Source organism: Tupaia chinensis, unplaced genomic scaffold, assembly GCF_000334495.1.
Source record: "Tupaia chinensis unplaced genomic scaffold, TupChi_1.0 Scaffold143796_1, whole genome shotgun sequence".
NCBI lineage: Eukaryota > Metazoa > Chordata > Mammalia > Scandentia > Tupaiidae > Tupaia > Tupaia belangeri.
The window spans coordinates 4,811,678-4,837,041 of NW_006203646.1; the positions used below are offsets into that span (position 1 = coordinate 4,811,678).

General features: G+C 41.8%; 1 protein-coding gene across 1 annotated transcript in view; it reads right to left on the minus strand.

Annotated features, from left to right (window-relative positions):
• The window catches only part of ITK (IL2 inducible T cell kinase), a gene marked incomplete at its 3' end in the record, with an annotated part of 69,959 nt that overhangs the window by 27,850 nt on the left and 16,745 nt on the right, over positions 1-25,364 (minus strand). Inside the window, exons 2-7 of the mRNA XM_027766964.1 lie at positions 18,315-18,419; positions 15,914-15,995; positions 13,339-13,467; positions 9,299-9,339; positions 4,021-4,172; positions 1,329-1,394 (exon numbers count right to left, since the gene is read on the minus strand). Of these exons, the coding sequence (XP_027622765.1) occupies positions 1,329-1,394; positions 4,021-4,172; positions 9,299-9,339; positions 13,339-13,467; positions 15,914-15,995; positions 18,315-18,419 (575 nt within the window). The remainder of the gene's footprint in view (positions 1-1,328; positions 1,395-4,020; positions 4,173-9,298; positions 9,340-13,338; positions 13,468-15,913; positions 15,996-18,314; positions 18,420-25,364) is intronic.

Below are 25,364 nucleotides of genomic sequence, written 5' to 3' on the forward strand. Positions count from 1 at the left end.
TATGTTTCCAGGCAGTACATTTTTGAGTCGTTGTACAGATCTTACTAGAAACCAACATTAAACTGAAGGATGAAAACTCATTCTACTAGGCATCTTTTATATGTCCAGCTATATGCTAACTATTTGGGTGTTTGTCTCTAAGTAATTGTATTTTCTAGCTGAGATTCTAGGGCCCATCGACTGTTTTGTTGCAGTGTAACAGTGCTTAAAATTAAAAAAAAAAAAAAAGCTTAAAACACCCTTAGGTGGAGGAAATACACTTTTTTAATTTGCCTCAGTCTCCACCATGCCCTATTGTTTTAGATTCTCTTGGAATTTTAGTCAGATCCTTCAATCAGAAAAAGATCCTGGGGGCCATCTGGTGATGTGGTGGTTAAGGCACTAGATTCTCAATGGCCTACTCTATGGTTGGAGTCTCTGATTCGGCAATTTGAAAAACACGCTGGGTATGTGTGTGCCTAAAATACTAAGAAGAAAATGGAGAATGAGGGATTGTGGTGTGGCCAGCCCCTCCCCGCCAGGGTGTGATTCTTTATTTGAATTTTATTAAACATTTAGTTTTCCCATTAAAATTACATGCATGTGAACTCATCTTCTAATGAAGCTTGGACATAAACACTAAGCACAATTTAGGCGGATACTTATGACCTATTTGTCTGTTTTGGTATTGGAAATATTGCGTTAAGCTGTGTTTTCAGTCTGTTTATATTCAATTCAGAGTTCCTTTTCATAGTGTTTTGTCCTTTCTGGAGATCAGTGTTCCTGAGACTACCAGTCTCAGTACCTTTTCTCTTTACCATAATCTGCTCCGGCACCTGAGAATCATGGCTTTGATAAAAGGATTGGTGTCTGCAGATAACCTACTCTTCCTATTAAGAGTCCTCCCTTCCGTTTATGTAAAGATCAGTATATGAAAGAGAAGTGAGTTAAAAAAAAAAAGCCCGCTTTTTTTTTTAGTTGATCAATAATTTATTTCTAAGCTAGAGAGAATTCTTTAGTACCATATCTTTTTTTAATTTTTAAAATGTATTTATTTTTATTATTTATATATTTTTATTATTTTTCATACATTAAATCGCTATACATCATTTAGATTGTGAAGAGAAACACAGGACCAGCAGGTGGTGTGGTGGTTAAGGTGCTGGACCCTCCCACATGGTCAACCACGGTTCGAGTCCCAGACCTGGTGGCTTGCCTTTTCACTTTCCCCGCCTTCCCTCTATCTGTGTCTCTTTCTGGTCAAATTAAAATAAGTGAATGAATAAATAAAAATTAAATAAATAATTATTAAAACAAACAAACAAACAAAACTAAATAAAATATCTTACTCATAGGTTTCCAGGTTATTTGGAGATTTTACCACCAGATAACTGCTTGGTACATAGCCTTCATGCCTGTTTGAAAGGAAAATTAGTGTTTAGACTAATATATAACTAATTTCTATAACTTCATTTCATAGGTTTGATCCATTAATGATCCTTTGAAGGTGGTGTAGTCTCACATTATTTGGCATTTTTGATGACACTTTGTAGTTTCAGAATAAAAGAACTGGTAAAAATAACAACTATCTGCCATTGGTTAAAGACAATAGATTTAGTCTCTAAAATATGAAACACAATAAATGAGAAGTGGCCATCTACTTAAACAAGTCTACATGCTGTACTCCTCAGTGTGAAACTTCCGGTACTGGAAAAGAAAAAGATTAATGTTTACTCTATTTTCTACAAAGAAATGCTTTTATGTGTGTGATATGCAATAATTTTTCCACTTTAGTGCCATTATTTCATAGTTAAGAAACTAAAATAAATTAAAATATAAAAGATGACTTTCTAGCCATAGGGCCCAGAAGAGGCTGCCAGCTGGTACCTCATAGTTTAAAGTATTTTTACCTTTTTTTTAATAAAAAAGGCCATTTTTCAATGCAGTGATCATATTTAATGCAATCTATCCCACAGAGCTGTTTTGAGGACTGAAGAAATCAAGAATGGAGATGCCGAGCACAGATACCTTGAATCTTATTCTCATAACAGGCATTGCTAATCAACCGTGGCACACTTTCTTTGGAGAACTGGAGACCCAGTCTCAGAATCATCCTTACCAAAGTGCTCAGGGCAGCTACATTGCCAATAGATGGGAGTAGGCGTGTTTTGAAATTCACCATCCCGTCCATATCTCTCTTTTGGAATTGCCCTCTATCACATCTGTTTTGGTTACAGGAATAGATCGAATAATATTCTTGCTTTTTAATAATAAACTAACTTTTTTAATATGCCAACAAAGCTGACTTTTTTACATAAATGGTAATTCTCATTACTTGTATGTGGCTATGTAGAAGTTACAAAGCACTGGGGCCAGCAGATGGTATGGTGGTTAAGGTGCTAGACACTCCCATATGGCCGACCATGGTTCTAGTCCCAGACCTGGTGGCTTGCTTTCTCACTTTCCTTCCTTTTCTGTGTGTTTCTTTCTGGTCAAATTAAAATAAATGAATTAATAAATATAATTAAATAATTCTTAAAAAAATACATGACAAAGCACTTTCACTTTTATCTTCTCATTGTTTTTTTCCCAATACTAAGATAGACAAAACTGATGTTATCACCTGCATCTTACAGATAAATAGATTCACTAAGTGACTTGGTCACAGTCACATATACAGGAAGAGCTGATACTTACATCCAGGTCCTGTGTCTCTCCTTCTCCTGTACTTTCCACTATGCCATGTTACAAAGGAAATGGGAAATTCCCAAAATACTGATGGCCTCTCAGGTGTCCTTTTTGATGCCCTTTGAGGTACAGAGGTGAGCCTTTCCACAGGCAGTGAACAAAGGGATAACCTGTCATTTGTAGAAGTAAGGCCCAGGAGAAGAAATTCCCTGGCATATTACGTGTGCTAAGTAGTATCAGTTCATTGAATTGACAGATTTCTGAGTATGTTCCTTCTCTTTTTGTAGACCAAGGCCATTTTGGGTTTGTTTCTGATATAGACTTCCCATGAAAGGTAAAGAAATAATATGACCAGCCTAGGTTGCTTCTAGAGGCAGCTAGAGGGACCGGTTCCAGATGAAGGACTTTGGTTCTGTTCTAGCTACCAAACTACACTGCCTCTCACACCACAGTTCTCTATCTCATCACCTCTTCCCCCACCTCACCTTTGCCCTCCCTCTCCCTGCAGTGGAGCTTATAGGCTACTTCAAGAAGAGACACCTTGGACCATGGACACACATGCATACCCGGTGTGCTCAGGTAGGGCCCTGGAACTCAGAACCTTCTCCTGTGGATCCTGTACCTTTACCACTGTTTCACCACTTGGCCCCCATATCTGATATAGTAAAAGGAAAAAATAAAGCCTTATAAAGCAGTGTGAGTCTCATGCTTTTAACCTAGGAGTAGTATATAGGTCCTGTAATCCTAGATCATTCTGAAAGTTAATAACGAATTTTGTTGTATTTCAGAGTCAAGAAAGGCTCATTGGATTTTTTTTTTTTTTCATTCGAAAATCCCATAGCGGGCAATCAATGTTTGTACAACTTTATTTTCTCCATGAATCATTTGGATGCTTGTTCACTAATTGCAATTATAAAGAAGTCTTTAGTATTTTTTTTCTGATGCTTCCTAATATAACCACTAATCTGCCATTGCTTCATGCCCTTTCTTCCCACGAAAAGAAGCACTTCGTAATGGAGTGTGCGTTCAGCCTTACTTAAACACTCAGGAACAAGAGGGCTTTCTGAATAAGTTGCCAGTTTCCCAAACCACGGATGTCAGTGGGAAAACACTGGGGGTTTTAGATGAGTGTGGGGCTAGGAGTGTTTGAGATGGAGTGCAGGGAGTAAGCATGGCAGGTGACAGCCTGTTAGCATCTTCGGAGAAGTGGCAAGACTAGTCTCAACGACATCCTCTCCCTCCCTCTTCCTTCTGCCACTGCTCTCTTCTCCTAACTCAGGCTGGTCGAAAGGATTTTTTTAGTTCTCGCCACTCTCCTCAAGTGCTGAGGCAGCACGTGCAAAGATGCCTTACCCATTCCTGTCTTGAACCCTCCACCAGTGAATCTCAGAACTGTCCAGCAGGTAGTATTCTTCATTGCACTGTAGCGCAAGTTCCTGAGGATCGTTTGTTTCGTAGTCATACAGGGCAATGACCAGGCTTTCTTCAGCTTCCCGAAGTGATCGCTAAGGAAGTGAGACAACAAAACCAAACAGACATAAGGAAGGAGATAAAATGCAAGGGGAGATCACAGCAGGTCCCTGAGCCGTAACTTGCTCCCGGATCTATGTCAGGTCAACACAGACGTTTCTACAGTCCTCTGGGGTATCCGCGGAGACAATCTGCTTTCCTCTTGTTCCTTTTCTTCATGAATTAAGATTATGGTACTGAATATCAAACAGAGACATCAGTACCTGGAATCTAGCATCTTTCTCATTCTATGAGGTAAATTCTGACCCAGTGAGTTTCAAGCAGCCACATGCTTTTCACCGAAGTCTGCCGGTTTCTCTCCCTGCACCATGTCATATGCTGTGGCCTCACTGCCAGAACCATCACACTGTTGGCAAGGGAGACTCGTCCACACTAAGTCATTCAGCCTGTGTTTTGCTGATTTGACTTGTGGCTTTATCCAGAACCATAGACTGATAGGCTAACAGAACTGGAATTCCTTCAAGAGATCATTTAACCCACTCTCTTGTATAGGATGAGGGTCCAAATGGGGAAATGAACAATGCCAATTTAACACCTGGATTATTTATTTTTTGTTGTTTTTATTTTAGAGATATTTTTGCTATAGAGTACATGTGCTTGCTGGAGAGACAGAGAGAGAGACTAAGAGAAAGAAAGTGAGAAATTACCCCCCAGGGGGTGTGGCCATGTCTCAATCCCTTCTCCTCCTGGGATTTTGGGCACACATGCACATGCGCCTGGCATGAGTTTCAAGCCTCCAGGTCTGGGACTGAAATCGCTGTTGGCCAGGTGGAAGTCCAGTGATATAACCATTATACTATTTGCTGGTCCCACACTTAAATTAGTTTTAACTCTCTCTCCACCACAGCACATGGGCTCCCTTCTTTCTCCTGTAGACTCTCTTTTGCCTGTATTGTTGCTTCTCACTGTCTTTCCTAGGATGAGATATTGAGGACATGAAGAAAAGACCATAAAATAACAGTAATCAGAGCTCAGGATGGGCACACCTGCTATGATTGGACAGCTTTGGGGAGGGTTAATACGGGATAAGACTGAGTTGCTGCCTAAAATGTGATTTATGGCAGGAAGTTACAAGTTTGGTGAGCACATTGAAGCATTGGTGGTTTAAGAATACTGGAGCTATGCAGACAAACTATAGTCTTGTCATATTGATTTTGTATATTATCCCGGCTGAGCCCAAATTGGATTATGAAGTCCAGATACTTGTGAAGCTTAAGGTGGTGGTGTTTTGGGTATAACAGACAAGAGTAGATGGGTGTTAGGCTTTTGCCCTAAGAGAACATAAGAGGGAGAAATTGTGTTGAAGGGCACCAGAAACAGAAAACAAGAGCTATGATGTGGCAGTTGTATCACTGTTAGTCAGCTCACTGGTTAATCCTTCTGTAGAGAAAGGTCAGAGCAGGATTCTCAAGTTAGGGCAGTGCCTTTCCACAGGGGGCTCCTTGGGCATCTATGGTGTATTGTTGACATCAGAAAGCTTGACATGTGCTACAGGTATTTAGTAGGTGCCAGGCAAGAATGCAATATACTCTTCAGTGTCTCACATCCTGTACAACTTTCAAGTGTTCTGTTCAATATTGATGTGTTAAGAAACCTGCTTATAGTATAAATATAAGAAGATCTTGAGTCCTCCTACCTCTCCTTTTTTTTTTTTTGAGAAAGATTTTTGCTTTAGGGTGCATGTGCTCACCAGAGAGACAAAATCAAGAAATAACTCCCAAGGGGGGATAGCCATGCCACAATCCCTCTCCTCCATTCTTCTCTTGGGATCTTGGGCACCCATGCACACATGCCTGAAGTGAGTTTTAAGCAGCTAGTGCAGAACTTGAACCACAGTTGACTATGTGGAAGTCCAGTGATGTAACCATTACACCATCTGCTGGTCCCCCTATCTCTACTTTGTACAAAGCACTAGATTTCCCAGGAATACAATTACCTTTGTACAATGAGGGGAGGGTGTGCTCTGTTTAGTTCAGAACTTTACCAAGAGTTGTTCTTTATTTTGGAAATTTGTATCATGAGTGGTAACACTCTATTTAGGTCACTGAGACAACCTTCCTGTGTTCGTTGCATTTGAAAACCCAAATTCAGCAGAATTGTATCTACAGATATAAGCAACTGACTATTTCATTATGTCTTCATTCCCCAATAAAAACCTATACAAATAAATACCATGTTACCTAAATGATTTTTTCTTTCCTTTTTAAAGATGACATGACATTTATTGATTCTTTTAAAATGAAATATTCATATATGTTGTAGTATTTATTAGTTTCTTTTCAAGATAACAAAAGAAGCTTTATGAAACATTTGTCAAGAAAGAGGAACACTGAATCTGATCAGGTTTGGAATTACTAGATTAGATTGAGAAAAATCAAGAGATGGCATTTGGAGAAACTTGAATTTGTGGACTCAAGAAGGGCTGCTTCGGGGCATAGGTGATATGGTGAGGCACAGAGTGGATAAGGGTCTTATCCTTTAGTCACTCTGCTGTAGACTTCAGAACAACCCAAGAACTCTGGCCCCCAAGAACTCTCCTGGTCCCAGCTGGACAGAACTCCACTGGACTGAGAAAGCTCTCCCAGCGATCATAGGTAGCAGTGACAGGAACAGGGTACCTTTATAGGAGCCAGGCAGGCTCATCTCTGAGTGGCCCCTCCAGAAGCACTCTGGGTTGACCGGAAGGGGCCTTAAAGCAATGGCTGAGTTCCCATGGATGCAGGGGGTCACAAGAATGGAAATTTGGACATCAATGTAAACATGTCCTCATATGCACCCATAGCCTAGAGAGGCTGGGATTGACTGTTACTCTGACCATGGATATAGTCTCCATCTCCACCAAAAAATAGCCACCTTCCTTCTCTAGAGAACTAATCCTATTTCACAATTTTTCTCACAAAGCCTGAGACCCAGAAACACAGCTTAAAGGCACAGCTTCTCTCTATCCCACTCTGAAATGTTGATACCCCTTGGGTAGTAACAGAACAAGAGGATGAAGAGATAAATGACTTTGAGTGGCTCAGAGTAAGAGAAACGTTGTAGTGGATTTGGACATGTAGCTGAACCTAGAACCATGTCTCCAGAACCTTGTGATCAGTATACTCAGACCAGTATGGATGCTGCTCCTTCGAGAAATCTGAGAAGCCAAGTGGCAGATCCCAAGGATTGCTGGGCCAGCAGTGTCCTTGTCCTCTGGTTTTTACTTCACTGATACTGAAAATAAGGTGAGAGCAGACTGACTAAACATGAGATGTGTGGGTTTAGGCAAGACTAGTGAGAGAACCATCGGCAAGGGGGCAGTGGGATTCTGAACCATGTCTTCAAGGAAGATGGTGAAATAGTCTTCAGGAGGTCAATGAAAGAAAAGGAAAGGAAGATCGTTTTCCACTATAGTTTAAATACATTCCTTTTCTGTTGAAAGGGAGCAGACTGATGACAGATCTAAAAACCAACCCGAGGTTTTAAGGATTTAGAGCTTCCTTTATGGGGAAGCTGCCAGTTTTGAAACGTCACCAAGTTGGCTAGAAGGGGGAAAAGTAAAACACATTCTTCAGATTAGGCAGGTTTGGGATTAAAGGGCAAGTGCTCTTGTGAGTATTGGTGCCATTATGGCCAAATGGTGAGAGCTGATGCTTCTCAGGACCTATTTTTGTTTTTGTTTTTGTCTCCTTAACAGAATGAGTTTCTCCAGAGTAGGCACCATACAGTCTAAGCCTGGTAAGCCAGGACATTAACAGCCAGCAGCTCTCAAACTTGAATGTCCCTCAGAATCACCCAGAGACTTATGAAAATACAGATGGGTTGGCCCTTCCTCTAGAATTTTGGATATAGCAGGTCTGGGGTGGGGCCCAAGAATGTGTATTTCTTACATGCTCCAAGGTGATGGTGCTGCTGGTCTGTGGACCACACTTTAAGAACTACCAAACTAGAAACTCTGCATGCTGCTAAATTGCTGGATGGTCTTGAGATAGTCTCAAAACGTCCCTCGGGACTCAGCATCCCAAGCTTTAAAAAGAGAATAAAACTATAACCAGCTGAAGTACCTAGAACAGAGTCAATTTAAAAATAGATGATAAAAGTGTGAAAGTGTTTTGAAACATATAAAGTATTATCAAATATACAATATTTCTCTGAAGTGCTTGTAGGTCATGGCATAGGTTAAATACACCCTATATGAGCTATTATTTTACTCCAAGCAAGTGCTCTTGTGAGTATTGGTGCCATTATGGCCAAATGGTGAGAGCTGATGCTTCTCAGGACCTATTTTTGTTTTTGTTTTTGTCTCCTTAACAGAATGAGTTTCTCCAGAGTAGGCACCATACAGTCTAAGCCTGGTAAGCCAGGACATTAACAGCCAGCAGCTCTCAAACTTGAATGTCCCTCAGAATCACCCAGAGACTTATGAAAATACAGATGGGTTGGCCCTTCCTCTAGAATTTTGGATATAGCAGGTCTGGGGTGGGGCCCAAGAATGTGTATTTCTTACATGCTCCAAGGTGATGGTGCTGCTGGTCTGTGGACCACACTTTAAGAACTACCAAACTAGAAACTCTGCATGCTGCTAAATTGCTGGATGGTCTTGAGATAGTCTCAAAACGTCCCTCGGGACTCAGCATCCCAAGCTTTAAAAAGAGAATAAAACTATAACCAGCTGAAGTACCTAGAACAGAGTCAATTTAAAAATAGATGATAAAAGTGTGAAAGTGTTTTGAAACATATAAAGTATTATCAAATATACAATATTTCTCTGAAGTGCTTGTAGGTCATGGCATAGGTTAAATACACCCTATATGAGCTATTATTTTACTCCAAGGACGTCAGGTGGCTGGACATACAATTTGATACCAGTAAAGTGTTTGTTGAGTGAATACAATGATGTGAAAATTTAGCATTTCAGTGGTCCTTTAAATGGACAGTTCTACAGGACAGTTTGGACCTAAATAAACCCCATGCATTAAGTTCAGCTGAATCACGACAGTCTGCTACACGCACTCAGGATTTGGGAAACGTGGGCAGATGGAAGAATGCAAGTGGGGGAATGCCAATCGGGCCACCTGCAGCACCACGGGCCACTGTACCCAGAACTTAGGCTCTCACTCACCCTGTTGTCTTCAGGAGTAGGAGGAAGAGGCTTCTTTGAAGCTGAAACAAGAAAAACAGAAAAAAAAGAATCTGAAACTCAATAGGCCCAACCGGAGGTGAGCAGTGGGGGGCTTTTCAGAGAAAAGGGGCCCAAGGAGAACAACAAGAGAGAAGGGCCAGAAGGCGGTGATGAGACACATAGAAACCAGAACCGGCCTTGTCAGAACTTGCCTGTTTGCTTTTAGCCTGTTGGCTCCCAAGGCCCTTTGGTAGCAGCCACCAGAAACTTTCTGAAGTCAGGATCTGGGGGCCCCCCTCTTCCTGTATTCCCAAGAAAAGCCTCATGAGAGGTTCAACTTGGGCTCTCCTTGCCGGCACAGAGATTTCAATGAATACATCTGCCTCCTGCTCAGCCCAGGAGTGGGGCTCGGTGACTCAGGGTGCAGTGACTCACTGGCTTCCTGGTGCTGTCATGGGCTTGAGGAGGGGGTGGATGAGGTGGGAAGTCATTGTGCTCCTTTTCGAGTGGGTTGGGAGCCACTTTTAGTTGCATTAAGGCCTCTGAATATGTGTTTTCACTGTTTCCCCCTATCTTCACCCCTCCCCCACATTCCTCTCTCCCTATCTCTTTTTCTGCTAGTCTCTTTCTGTCTCCATGTCTCTTCTCTCTTCCCTCTTTCCTTATTTCTTCTCCCTTCCTTTCTCATTTTCTTTCCTTTCACTTTTTCATCTCTGTCTCTATTTTTCCTTTGTGACAAAACAAAGATCAGCATTGGAACACGGGACCAAAGCCGTGTGTCTGTGAGTCTGGGAATACATGTGGTATGGAAAGCACTTCACAGGCTTCCACTGAATACAAAGATTTTTTTGAATTATCAGAGATAAGAAGGGAATGGAGGTGCATAGGCTAGTGGCAGTTCTTTTTTCTGTCTGAGGTTGTCTTTTTTTTTTTTTTTTTTAGGAGAGGTTTTCACTATAGGGCGCGTGCGCTCACCAGACAGACAGAGAGAGACATAGAGACAGAAAGCGAGAAATCACCCCCCAGGGGGGATGGTCACGCCGCAATCCCTTCTCCTCCATTCTCCTCTCGGGATCTTGGGCACGCACGCACACGCGCCCGGCGTGAGTTTTAAGCCACCGGGTCTGGGACGTGAACCGCGGTGGACTACGTGGGAGTCCAGCGACATAGCCATTATGCTAACTGCTGGTTCCCTGTCTGAGGTTGTCTTAAAGTTGGACAGCCCTCATTAGGCCTGGGGTAGAGAAGAACACATTGAACTGAGTCTAGCCCTTTGTCAACTCCTTTGAGAAAGGGAAGGCTGGGGGAGAGGGGGTGGTCATGGATATAATTAACAGAGAAGAAAGCAAGCACATGTAATAAGTATGGTACCATTTAGCAGTCTGCTTGGGGCCATGAGACTGGCATTCTGATCCCAACTCCACCATGATGAGCTGTGTGGCCATGGGAATAGCCCTATGTGTTGTATGCTAAGTAGCTACTTATGAACATCATCCCCATTTCATAGATGAGGAAACAGACTCAGACTCCCAGAGAGGTTAAGTAATGTATATAAAGTTACAGCAAGGAAGTGATCGGGCTAGGACCCCAGATGTTTTTGGCTTTGATGTCCTGTGCTCACAGACCCTGCACTACCAGTATGCCCAACACCAAGAACCCTTCAACCCCAGCAGATCATTGTGGGCTGTGTTCACAGCATCATGTGCTTCTTGAAAACTGTTCTAAACTGTGTCAACACTATCGTGTGTGAGGGTAGAGTGAGAAGATGCTTAGAGAGGGAGATGGCAGGGGATTGCAACACAGGAGCAAAACCATGACTGCACAGCACACCACGGAAATGACCAAGGATGGTTAGCTCTCCCCAGCCCTCCCCAAGCATGGCTCTGATAAGTCATTCAGATGCTCCTAACACCTTCGTCACGTCTTCCACTTGGTGGAGGAAAACTCCGTGTGCTCTGAGGAGGAATAGCTGCGACACGTGTGGTGAAACTGGCAAAATGGTAACAGATTCGGAAAAATTTAGAATGGGAAAGGTTCTCCAATTCTATTTTATCTTAGGTCTTCTAAGATCTCCCCTACCATTTTAGAGATGAGGACATTAAGACCCTTGATGGCCAAATGACTCACCCAGGGACCCACAGCAAGATGCTGGCAAGAATTTGGACACCAAGGCTTTGGAAAGCGCCTTTGCTCACTGTGGCAAGCCCAGGCCTTCCTGTTTTTACCATGGATTCCACACGTTTAAAACCTTCCATTTCTTTTTCATTAAATACTGGCCTCTGTGTGGCCAACAGAACTAGTGGTAGGAGATCACTAACTTCTAAGACTTGGCAAACATTATTCTTCTAGGCCAAGGAATGGAGATTGTCTTAAAGGACTTTCTTTCCCAAGGTGCAGGTTGAGAAGTGTTGGTTTCTAAAGTGGTGCTGAGAGGAGTTGTGAATCAGGAAGCCATGAAAAACCCAGCCACGTGTTATTTCCGCCTTGGGTTGTCAACCTGAGGTATTAAGTTTTAGTGCAAAAAATAGAAATTGACAGATGAGAAAAAAGAACTATAGTAAGAGACGCTAAGAAGAAAAATGGAAGTAAAACAATTAGCATAGGCCGTTACTCCTAGCCAACAATGGATTTGCAGAGCCCCTCATAGCTGTATGACCTTGGGCTTACTGAATTCACTCAAGGCCATCTGTTCCTTCAAGAACACAGCAACCATCCTGACAATTGTGAGGAACCAGAGTCCGATACATGGGAAGGTGCATTAGAGTGGGGTTGCACTTTATTGGAAGTTAAGGTCTCAAAGCCCTTACATAAGGTAAAAAAATCAAGTTGCAGTTCAAGCCTCAACACCTGAGCCTCTGACCTCAACAGTCAAGAAACTTCTTTTCATTTTGCATTCAGACTGAGATTGTGGAGGTTAAGGATAGATTTGAAGAGAAGGAGGGGACAAGCCACATAGCTAAAGAAAAAGATTTTTCTCTAACTTCCTTTCTCCCTCAAATGTGGAGAGTTGAATTTGTGTAATTAAACACATGCACGATGTGATACTACTGTAATAAATAAATAATGATATTATTATTATATGAATAATAACATATTTTATAATATAAATGGTAATATTTATATTTATATTTATATAAAGAAATATTATAAATAATATTTCTTGAGGCTGTCTCTACAGTTTAAGATTAAGTAGACCATGCCATTCAAGATTCCTAATATGAAAGTTAATAATAGTGTTCTTGAAACTTCATTGTGCATACAGATCTCCTGGGGATCTTGTTAAAAAAGCAATTTCTGATCAAGTAGGTCTTGGAGGAAGCCAGAGGATTTGCAGTTCTAACTAGCTCTCAGGTGATGCTGCTGCTCTTGATTCAAGGACAGCACGTGGTTATATTTGTCTTTCTGACATTTCCTTGGAAATCTGCAAGAACCTCCCTTTCCCCCTCCCTCAGTAAAACTATTTAAGTGTGTGTTAAACAATTTCAGAATACTAAATAAAAAGTCTGGCCAAGGGGCCAGCAGATGGTGTAGTGGTCATGGCACTGGACTCCCACATAGTCAACTGCAGTTCAAGTCCTGGATTTGATGGCTTGAAACTCACACTGGGTGTGTATGTGTGTTAGTATGTATGCACAAAATCTCAAGAGAAGAATAGAAGAGAAGGGTCTGTGGCGTGGCCATGCCCCCTGAATGGGGGGAATAATTTCTCACTTTATCTCTCTGTCTCTGTGTCTCTAGGAGTACACATGCCCTATAGCAAAAATCTCTTTTAAAAAAGTTTGGCCAAAACCAACCAAACAAAAACGATAGCAGAGTAGTCAGTGGCTATAAAGACAATAGATTTGAAATGAAAAAGTATCAACAGACTAGAGATAAAGACAAATAATTCCTTTCTGAAAATGTAGAATGTTACATTCAATCACTGAGACCCCCACCACACACACACACACACACACACACACACACACACAGAGAGATAAAGAGAAGCTGAGAGTCTTTATGATCATGTCATAAAAAGGAAAGGGAATTCCGTCTCTTACCATTCTTGGTTGGATCATACTGGGCACAGCCCGTTGCAAGTTTCTCCAGTTGAGAACAGCACCTCCACCTCCCATCCATCCAGAAGTTGGGGTGATAAGTTGGCACCAAACTGTTATTATTCCTTGTTTCTGAAAGGGATTGGCACCAGCAGAAAAATGATTCCTAGGCCAGTCTATAAAGGGTCACAAACTTTATAACTCCCAAGAGTGGACCCTGCTGTGTGACCTGAGTGAATATTACCCTGAATATTCAGAAAAATGAGCTTTATCAGGCACATATATCTGCCATCTGCTGAGGGAATGCCTGTTAGAGTTAGTGGATGTGGGTTGTGATGGCTCTGCCTCCGGTGAGTTGTATGTGTTCAGGTTGGGTGAACCTTCATTTGAGTCTCAGTTTCCTCTGATGGTAAATGAAGTTGTTAGACTGGGTCAGTGAACTCCACAAGGGGCTTTAGATGCAATGGAAAGGTTGAGAAGGTGGGATTCTCACTCTTTACCTCTCCCACTTTTGACCAGGGCAACTCTGCTTTTGTTCCTTCTAGATTTGTGGCTTTGAAATAAAATTTTGGTAGGAAAAAAAAAGGGAGTCTCTATATAAAAAAAAGTGTATAAATATAAAAAAAAAATAGAACTGGACAGATCATCTCTAATGTTCCTTCCAACATTGTATAGTGTATGCAAAGCTCTTTTACAGAGAGAGAATGGCCCATAGATTTGGCCTAACCCTTTTGATTACTTTCCACTTTGGTGTTTGTTCCAAGTCCTGTGATTGTCATACTTAGCATTTTCCAGTTCACCCAGCACCTGCCTGTTCATATTTCATTTGAAGTTCACAACAACATTGAAAGTAGATATGATTTGCTATTCATGGTCTCAGTTTTCAGATAGATGTCCCCTTAGCTCCAGGGACATCAAATACTTTGCTTATCCTTCGAGACTTAGAGACAGATTAATATTTGGACTCAGATCTTCTGACAAATCTAAAGTTGCAGGCTAAAGAATAATAATAGTGATATTAATTGAGTACGTTCTTTGGGATGGGTATCACTCTAAGTGCCCTAACTCGTTTAATTCTCACAACTTATTTAATAATCTCCCTGTGATTATTATGAGTCAAAATTTAGAGCTGAGAAATTGGAGACACACACAGGAGTCAAGGAACTTGCACAGGGTCATACGCTAACCATGGGTAGAGCTGGGATTTTCACCTTCGCAGTGTGGGTCCATGTCCCAAGGCCTTCAATACTCTTCTTGCTCTGATTATGCTGTCAGGAAGGCAAGGCTTAAGAAACACCCTTATTGCTGATCTGAAAAAGTTTAAAACCTAGCTAAATTTGTTGTTGTTGTTTTTCTTAAGGTTTTAGCCATAGGGTATGTGCACTCACCAGAGAGAGAGACAGTGAGAGGGACAGTGAGAAACCATCCCCCTAGGGGGGACAGTTATGCCACAATCCTTTCTCTTCCATTCTCCTCCTGGGATTTTGGGCACCCATGCACACATGTCTGGCATGATTTTCAAGCTGCCCAAGGTCTGGGACTTGAACCACAGGTCAGCCATGTGGGAGTCCAGTGCCTTACACTACACTGCCTGCTGGCCCCACACTGTATATAAGGTGCTGGCTATGGGCCTGGCTAGTTCCGAGATCTTTACTCTTGGGCATAGCAACTGTAGTGGAAAGTTTTTTTTGTTTTTTTTTTTTCTCTCCAAGATACATTAAAAATAAAATATTCACCCCTCAGCTTGGCAAACAAGAATGGTAACTTGGGATGTACAAGGAGATACCCATTCCTTCAGGACGCTCTAGATAGCCTCCTCCAGCATTGCAAAAGGGCCTACCCAATCCATTGTGGTTTTACAAGGGTTTGACATACAGGATGTCAGTGCTGCAAGGAACATGACAGATGATCTGTCTAGTTCTGTGGTTTTTAAAACTTTTTATTTTTTGTAACAGAACCCCCCCCCCTTCTTTCCCCTACCAAAATCTTACTTCAAACCACAAATCTAGAAAGAATCAAAGTAGAGTTGCTAGAGTAAGAGCACTGGAGACAGGTACTATTATTCCTCCTTTTCTGCTTTTTTTTTTTTTTTTTTTTTTTTTTTGGTGGGCCACACTGGCGGAGAATAGCTCAGAAACTGTCCAAGTGCATATAGTAAACAGTAGAGCCCAGATTTAAATGCAGGTCATCCAACTTGAAAACCCACACTCTTATTCTTCACGCTATTTTGGAAGTTGGCAAACTTTTTCTTTAAGGGCCAGATAATAAATGTTCTAGGCTTTTCTGGTCACGAGGCAACATCAGGGGTGTTCTGTAGTACTTGTACGATCCTTTGAAATGGCCGCATAAAAACACAGAAACCATCCTTAGGTTGGAGCCTTGTGAGATCAGGTGGCAGCCCAGATTGGTCCAGTCTCTGAACTATGCTGGTTGCTTCCTCTTGGGCTCAGGGTGAAAATGTGGGACTTTTAGCAACATTGAAAGGGAGATGCTCTCAGATCACTCTCTGTTCTACCGTGGAACAAGCCTACCATAGCATCGAGGGTCTCGGTGACTCAAAGGTACAGGAGTTAATTACCTTCCTTAAGGGCCAGCACCCAGCGCTGCCGGCTCTCGCGGTCTGGAGCAAACACATAGAGGAGGTAGTTGTCATGCACGACCTGGAGACACACACGCAGAGTCCAAAGTGAGCAGTGTGCTGGAAGACAGATGAATGACAGGAGGCCCATCTGGCTTCCTGGACCCAGGGTGAGATCTGAGGAATTTGTCACTTTTAGGCAAATGTGGGTGATCAGAGCACTAAGGTCTTTTTTTTTTTTAATTTTTTTTTAATTTTTATATATTTATTTATTTATTTTGAGGGGAGAGGTTTTTCCTATAGGGTGCATGTGCTCTCTAGAAAGACAGAGACAGAAAAACAGAAAGCGAGAAATCACCCCCTAGGTGGGATGGCCATGCAGCAATCCCTTCTCCTCCATTCTCCTCTTGGGATATTATTGGGCACGCACGCGCACGTGCCCAGCATGAGTTTAAGCTGCTGGTCTGGGACTTGAACTACATGGGAGTCCAGCAACATAACCATTACACCATCTACTGGTCTCAGAAGACTAGGGTCATTTTTAGCCAGATATTTTAGTACTGGGCAAACGAAGGAATGGTCTTCCCCAGCTGACGCTGCTCACCTGAGAGTTCATGCCACCGGTAAGTCATTGCTAAACTAAAATAGCAAGAGAACGTTTTCCTCCTGAGTAGATAGCACATTTACTTCTCATCATCTTGCAGTGATTTAAAAAAATCCTTTTGCCATATGTAAGAATAAGTTATTAGATAACAAGTGTATAATCAGGATTTCTAAAAACTTCTTATTTTGACATAGTTTAAGATTCAGAAGAAATTCCAAAAATAGTACAGAGTTCCTGTGTGCTTTTCACCCACCTTTCTCCACCGATAACATCTTACATAACCACAGCACAATTTTAAAACCAGGAAACCGATATTGTACAATACTACAATACGAGCTAAACTACAGGTCTTTTTTGAATTCCACCAGTTTTTTCATGTACTCATTTGTAATGGGGATTTAAAATAATGGTGAGATACATAGGAGCCTTTCTACTTTCAATCCTAAAAATTCCAACTCCTAGGGGGTCGCTTCTCTAGCAGGAAGGGTTTTATTCTATGCCACATTTAAAATGAAATATTCACTCCTCAGGTTGTTAAATGAGAAGGGTGACTTGGGCTGTGCACGGTGAGGGCATTCCTTCAGAGCTGTCAGTGCCAAAACTGGTGAAGGAGACGAAGGCTCGGATAGCCTCCACCACCAGCTCTGAGCACTAGAACTCTCTGCAGGGGTGAAACGTCCTGTAATCTGTGCTGTCACAGGAGCCACTGGTCACAGATGGCTATTGAGCACACAGAATGTGGCTGGTGTGACTGCAGAGCTAAAACTTCAGTATCATTTAATTTACATGTAAATATAAACATCTACCTAGAGCTGGTAACTCCTGTATTAGAAAGTGCAACGATCTCCAGATAGTTCTCGAATTTGAAATCAGTCTTATTACCTCCGAAACTGCAAGTAATTATAACCAAGAATTACAATCTGTCGTCCTAATCCCGAGTAAGCATAACTTTAACAGCTTTCTACAGTCCCCTACCCCAAGAGCAGAGTAATTAAGACTGTCCTTGAGATAGGGAAGAGATGAGGAAAAAGAGAAGGAGGAGTAACTTTTTCAAGATTCTGCACTTAGAGTTGGCCCAGGCACAGTGGTTAAGGGAGCCAGATCCCACTCTGCCAACTGTGGTTTGACTCATGGCCCTGGTGGCTTGAAAACCACACTGGGCATGGGCTAGTAGGTGGCACAGAGGTTAAGACAGCTGGATTCCACATGGCCAACTGCAGTTCAACCTTCAGGTTTGAAGCCGAACCTGACTGCTTCAAAAACATACAGGGTGCATGTGCATGCATGCCCAAAAGCTGAAGAGGAGAATAGAGGAGAAGGGACTGTGGCATGGCCATTACCCCGAGGGGTGATTTCTCACTTCCTCCTCTCTCACTATCTTTCTCTCTGTCTCTCTCTGGCAAACACATACACACACTACAGCAAAACTTAATAAATTAAAAGACACACACACACACACACACACACACACACACACCCCAAGTATGTGTGCATACGTATTTGAAATCCTGACAGAAGGGAGAAATGGAAGAGCAGGCACTATGGCTTGACCATAGCCCATTGGATGGTACTTTCTCACATAAATAAAGTTCCATATATTAAAAAAATGTTGCACTTAATCTACATTGAATGAATAAATTTTATTGATTGAAAGATCACAGAAATTTTCTTATGGGCTTGGTCTAAGTTCTACACACGGTCTGGGGTCATCCTTTTCTCATCTTCTCTCAAAGTATCAAGGATTTTAACTATGGTCCAGGAATGGGAAATCATCTGCCTTGGGCCTGATGAACTTACCTGAAATGGATATTTATAGTGGCATGGGATGCTGATGTCACTTTTCACGATCTCAACACATTTGATTCTGGAGAGTTCAATAGAGCCCTTCAATGTTCGCTTTTTCTGTGGGGAAAAAAAGGCACATCTCATTTAAATAAGATAGAGACAATTTTTATCTAGATTGTGTCTAGAAAATTTCACCACTAGATAAGCTCTGTTAGCTTTGTAAGCCAATCCCAACCCCCTTAAAATATCCAAAAAGTTGCCTCTTGGCCTTCAGTCTGAGACACTCTGAGCAGACTTGGGAGAACATGCCCTCTGAATATTCTTCTTTTTAACAATTGTCTTAATTTTATTCATGACAGAGAGTGCGTGTGCATGTGTTAAAGAGAGAAAGAAAGAAAGAGTCCTCTAGCTTGTCTGGATCTTGGGCATGAACACATTCACTCAGTGTGTTTTCAGGCCACCCAGGAGATTGGAGCCCTCCATTGGCCACGTGGCTTCCAGCGTTGCAGTTCAGTTTGCCACCAACTGTGTCACCAGGCTGGGCCTGGATCTTCTTCTTGTTGGGTTGACTGATGTGTACTCATTGAGCCGTAGTATCAGATACCCCACTGTCATGGTTATGAATGGCAGCATGTGCAGAACTTGTAGCTAGGATAGGTAGAGCTATCTGTAGGAAAAGACCATACATGTGCCAATTTCCTCTGCTGTTTATGAGGCCTATTTATGACCTATCAGCATAGTCATTGAACTCGGGCTGGACCTGGATGATGATGCATGTTGTGAGTTGCACCTTTCTTTTCTACATATTGGCTTCTTTATGTCCTTTAGTCAGTCAGCTCCTCAATGACAAGCCTACAGTACACACCTGACTCTATAACTATTCCTTCTTTGTCCCCTGCCCCCTCCCTGTCAGTCTTACTGGCTCCTTATCTCATTCTTTTGGAAGTGTACTAGTTATATTTCTCTGGTAACCAACTCTCCTGATAGTATTTGTGATTTTTAAATGATGGTACATGTTACTCAGTTCTAAAGGTCCTTATGTTTGGAGAGTGGATCTCAGGGGATACAGATATCTTACCCAATGGAACAGACTTTACTGATGAAGGTTCCAAGGAAGGCTAGTTAGGAAAATGCTTTTGAATGACAAAAGACTCTTTTTGGTGCCTAGAATTAGGCTGTCATGGAGAATTGAGTTTAACTCAGTTGTGAAGCCAGCTGCAAAACACATCACTATACCCTATACTTTATAAAAAGGCAAATGATGGTAGAATGAGCACAAGGTTGAGAAGGCTAGGTTCAAAGTTGGGCTCTGTCTCTTAGCTCTGTGACCTTGGGCAAATCATGTAACCTCTACGAACCCTGCCTTTTACATTTAATAAATGACAGTGATAATACCTATCTTTAGGACCAGTAGGTCGTGTAGTGATTAAGGAGCTGGAGTCTCACATGGCCGAGTGCAGTTTGTGTCTCGGATCTAGCAGCTTTCTTTCTCATTTTCTCTCTCTCTCTGTATTTCTCTGGTGAGTGCATTTGCCCCACAGCAAATTTAAAAAATAAATAAATAAAATAACATAAGTAATATTTTTTCTTTTTTTTAGAGAGGGTTTTATTTATTTATTTATTTTTTGCTATAGGTGCGTGTGCTCGCCAGAAAGACAGAGAGAGACAGAGAGACAGAAAGTGAGAAATCACCCCCCAAGGGGAGGTGGCCATGCTGCAATCCCTTCTCCTCCATTCTCCTCTCGGGATCTTGGGCACGCACACACACATGCCTAGCATGAGTTTAAGCCACCAGGTCTGGCACTCAAACCATGGTCGACTACATGGGAGTCCAGCAACATAGCCATTATGCCAAGTGCTGGTCCCAAATTAAATAAATAATAATTTTTTTAAGAGAGATTTTTGCTATTGGGTACATGTGCTCACTAGAGAGAAAGAAAGTGAGAAATCACCCCTCAGGAGGGTTGGCCACACAAAAATCCCTTCTCCTCCATTCTCCTCTTAGAATCTTGGGGACATATACACACATGCCTGTTGTATCTTAAACTGCAGGGCCCAGGACTTGAACTGTCGTCGACTATGTGGGTGTCCAGTGATGTATTCATTAGGCCATCTGCTGGTCCCCAAATAAATAATTCTTTTTTTTTTTTGAGAGGTTTTTGCTATAGGGCGCATTCACTTGCCAGAAAGACAGAGAGAGAGAGACAGAAAGTGAGAAATCACCCCCCAGGGGAGATGGCCATGCCGCAATCCCTTCTCCTCTGTTCTCCTCTAGGGATTTTGGGCACACACGCACATGCGCATGGCATGAGTTTTAAGCCACCAGGTCCGGGACACGAACCACGGTTGACTGCATGGGAATCCAGCGACATAGCCATTACGCTAATTGCTGGTCCCCCCAAATAAATAATTATTTTAAAAAAATGATACCTATCTTTAAAGGGCTGAGTGGAGAGTTAAATGGAATGATGTAAACACATTACCTAGTTTGTAAGAGGTTCTCCCACTAAAGGGTGCCTTCCCCTTGAAGGGGGCATATAGTGAATGAGGTTAAGGATGCCCTAACTAATATAAGACAGTCAAGGTGTATATTTACTTGGATGGTATTTGGGGAGCCACGACATCATCATATTCTCCAGAAGTAAGCACAGTCTTTACTTCCTGTATTTTGATCCCTAGCTCAAAAGCTGATCTTTGTTTTATAGCCATGGCAAAGAAGAGGGAAGAAAAACTTTAGGAAGTGAAGAGTAGATTCATTAAGTACAGGGAAACTTTGTGATATTTCTTTCTAATTTTCCTTTATAAAAATGACCTTGTTCACTTTCTGAAAGTACAAAGGCTATCCACCTTTAAAAACAATATGGAGATAAGCAAAGAAAATATCTAAAGTGCCATACTATCTCACCCCTTCTTCACAACCCTGAAGTAGTCAACCATTTGGAATGTATTTGTCTTTTCCCCCACCCCACACATATAAATGAAAATGTGCATCTGCTCAACATAGTGACCTAGAACTTTGTAATCTAATGATATGTTAAGAGGTTCGTCTTCCCTTAAAAACCTCTGAAAACATGTGCCTGGACTCAAATTGTCTTCTTGTTTAGAATCTTCCACAGTTAGAAATACATGTCCTGATCCTGCCCATAATCATAGCTTTTTGGAATGGCTAGTCTGCTTTTCAGAAACACAGGAGCAGAGAAGAGCTCCCTTTTCAACAGCTATCTGTAGCTAGCAGTAAACAGAAGCCTGAGCTTTGAGGTTACCTTCTTTCAACCTTTGTTGGGTTATTTCCTCAGCAATCTGCACAGGGAGAGGAAACAAATGGCTGATGGCAGTCAGGTGACAACTCTGCAGACCTTTTTGTCCTTGTAGACTACTAGGTCCTGAACCCCTAAGGACAGAGACCAACATGTCTGTGTCTAGCACAGTGGTGGGCCTTTGGTGGGTGCTTAGTTAGGGTAAGATGAACAGAGGGTGCCAAGGTGCAACAATCTTTATCAAGTTGAAGGCTAAGGATGCATTTAGCCACTCAGAAAACATTTGTTGAGGGTTGTCTGTGAGCAAAATGCTGTTCTGAGTTCAAGAAGTGAAGTTCTGAACATGGTAGACTTTTTCATAGGGATAGTAAGGAGGGCAGGCAAGAAAAGCAAGCACTGTTGAGAGAATAGAATAGGTGGACGTGATTTATTTGTGACCAAGGCAGGTCTCTCTAGAGAGAAGTCATTTGAGAAGTCAGAAAGTCGAATAGAAGCCACTTATAAGAAGGTCAGAGTAGAGCAGGGCTGGATAAGTATCAGTTAACAGCTGGGGAGCATTGTCATCAGGGCAGAAAGTGGAGATAAATGTTCATTGCAGTCATGAAGAGGAATTTTTATTCCTCTTTTTTTGTGAGATTCTGAAGCAATCCTAATCGTAATTAATGTTTGACATATATGGACCTTAAAATTTTCCAGTAGGCACATTTAAAAAAGCAAAAAGTATTTTAAAAAAAGCAAAAAGTATTAAGTGAAATTAATAGTTAACAATATATTTTTAACTATTAACATCTCAAATTGTAATCCACATAAAAAACCAATGAGGGAAGGGGCCAGCAAGTGGTATAGCGGTTAAGATGCTGAACTCTCACGTGGCCAGCTGTGGTTCGAGTCTCAGACCTGGTGGCTTCCTTTCTCACTTTCCTTCTCTCTCTCTCTCTCTCTGTCTTTCTCTGGTTAAAGCATGTGCCCTATAGCAAATCAAAATAATAATAATCAATAAAAGTAAATAAATAATTATTTTTAAAAAAGAAATATATGAATGAGGGACTGGCTCCATAGCCTGGTGGCTGAGACAGTCAGATCCCACGTGGCTGACCAGATAATTCAAGTCTCAGACCTGGATGCTTGAGAAATATGCTGGGTGTGTGCACATGCATGCCCAAAATCCTGACAGGAGGGAGAACTGGAGAGAGGGATTGTGCCCATGACCATCCCCAACTGGGGGATGCTTTCCTCTCTCCTCTCTCTGTCTCTTTGATGAGCACATGTGCTTTTAGGGAAAAAAAATTAATGAGATATATTCCTTTCTTGTCCTGAATCTGAAATCATGCCTCTTACAGCATATCTCAGTGGGACCTAACCACGTTTCAGGTGCGCAGTAGCCACACGTGGCTGGTGGCTACATTAGTGGACAGAGACTCCAGGATTTCCAAGGAGGATTTCTCCTCTACTTGGAAAGGATTACCTTTGATTTCTTAGTAGTTGTTGACTGCAAGCACGAATCTAAGAGACATCTGTGCCCTAACAGTCTGTTGGGTGAGCCTCAGTTGCAGGTTGCCTCTTTGGTTGGAATAGATTTCATGTTCCACCATCAACCTCACTCTCATTCCCAAGGGAATGCATGGGTTGCCCTCTCATAATCTGCCCTGTCTGGTCAGTCTCTCCCAAGGCCCCGAGGCTAGTTTTCCTTGGCTCTCACGCAGTCTGCTACTTGGTACACAGAAGGCCAGCTGGGCATGCCCCAGTCAGTCACTGGGGAGCAGCGGGTCAACAAGTTAAACACACTTTAATCTCTGGGAAACAGCGATTGCCTGTAATCATCCCAAACAACTGTGCTATTTCTGAAAAATACCAGGGTAAAACCTTCCAAGGAAACCACACAAAAGGCACCAGAGAAAGAGAAAAACCAAGTAAAAACTCCTCTCATTCTTGTTATTCTGTCTGCGTCACTTGAGGTGAACGCCTCAGGACCTCGCTTACCCTAGTCTCATTTCATGGCCACGCTCAAAGTGACACTGTCCTTTTAGTGTAATGTTTCACCAGAATATCTGATGAGTGTCGCTCACAATGCAGATGCTGAATCGGCATGCAGGTGATCTTTGCAAGTGGATTTCATACCCTCTTTTTCTGTTAATAATTTGTATGAAATAGAATTTGGACTGCCAAATTTCTAAGTGAGAGGTGGGCAAAAACAACAACAAATCCCCAAAATAGCATTTTTGAGTACTCTTTGTACATTAGTCACTCAACACTCTTGTTCACTCATTTTATAGGCGAGAAAATTAAGGTTCAGTGAGGCCAGCCTCTGTACAAAGAGAAGAGCATCAGGCAAGTCCAACCCTGACTCCCAAGGCTGAGCCCCTCATCCTTGCACTGCCTGGCTTTGTGCTTGCTCCGACTTTGAACAGAAAACATTCATTCCCTGAACCTACACCGAACAATAAATTGTGTGACCTATTTCTCCAAGCTGTGGTCTAGCAGAGCTTTGTTCCACATCCTTCGGTCATGCAATACTTTGGCAGGATTTCTAAAGGGGAACACACTCCCTAGACCCTTGGAATAATAACTCTTAACTCCAATGAGATTGGCTCCTTTGCAGCTTAATTTCAACCCAGTAGATAATGTCCATGAAAAGTTATGTGTCTGATACCCATAGAAAGGACATCTCTACTTTTCTGAAAAATAACAAAATTTCAGCTTTCTACATGGTGAGGAAGAGTAAAGAGAGTCATAATTTTCAGGCTGGACAGATGTAGGTTGGGATTCTAAACTTTTTCTTCACCAGTTTTGATTTCTTAGTAGTTGTGTTATTTTGAAAAATTTGACCAGAGAGAGAAAGAGAAAGTGAGAAAGCAAGCCACCAGGTCTGGGACTTGAACTGCGGTGGGTCGTTTGGGAGTCCAGCATCTTAACCACTATGCCACCTGCCAGTCCCTTGAACTCATTTTTCTGAAGTTGCAAAATAATTTCTGAATCATTGGGTTATTTTATAGGATTTAAAATAACTACATAAACCAACTAGCAAGTTAAAATCATTAAAATGGTAAACTGATCACTCACGTTACTTCCTTTGTTTTTATTCTCATATGCTGCCCATAAAATAAGACCTTGCATTTTTGTCTTTATGTGTCCATGTTTTTTGGGGGATTTTCTTCTGGGAAAACGTATAATCAAGAACCACCATTTGGGAGGACAACATTAACTTTTAACTGATGATACTGGTGATTTTGACAAATGGGGTATTTGTTTACTTTGTCAGCGTATGTGTATTTGTGAACTCAGGGCAAAACCATGAAGGGTTCTGTTTCTGGTTTTACCAACAATGTCACATTTGTTTGCCCAAGGCTTAGCTTTTTATTTTCTATTCCATTTTCCTGTTAAAACCTTCCCCAAATACTCATTCACCTAAGATATTACTTAACTGATAGCTTAAAACTTGACTTGTTTTAGAGAGTTTCTATTAGAACTTATATTAGAGACTGAAGAGGGAGTTTTGAGAGTAGAATTTCACACATGAATTAAGAGTAAGTTTCAGGGACCAACAGTTGGTGTAATGGCTATGTTACTGGACTTCCATGTAGTCAACCATGGTATGAGTCCTGGACCTGGTGGCTTAAACTCACGCTGGCCACGTGGGCGTGCATGCCCAAGATCCTGAGAGGAGAATGGGGGAGAAGGGATTGTGGTGTGGTCATCTCCCCTGGGCAGTGATTTCTTGCTTTCTGTCTGTCTCTCTCACAAGCACATGCACCCTATAGCAAAAACCTCTCCAAAAAAAAAAAAAAAAAAAAAAAAAAAAAAATTC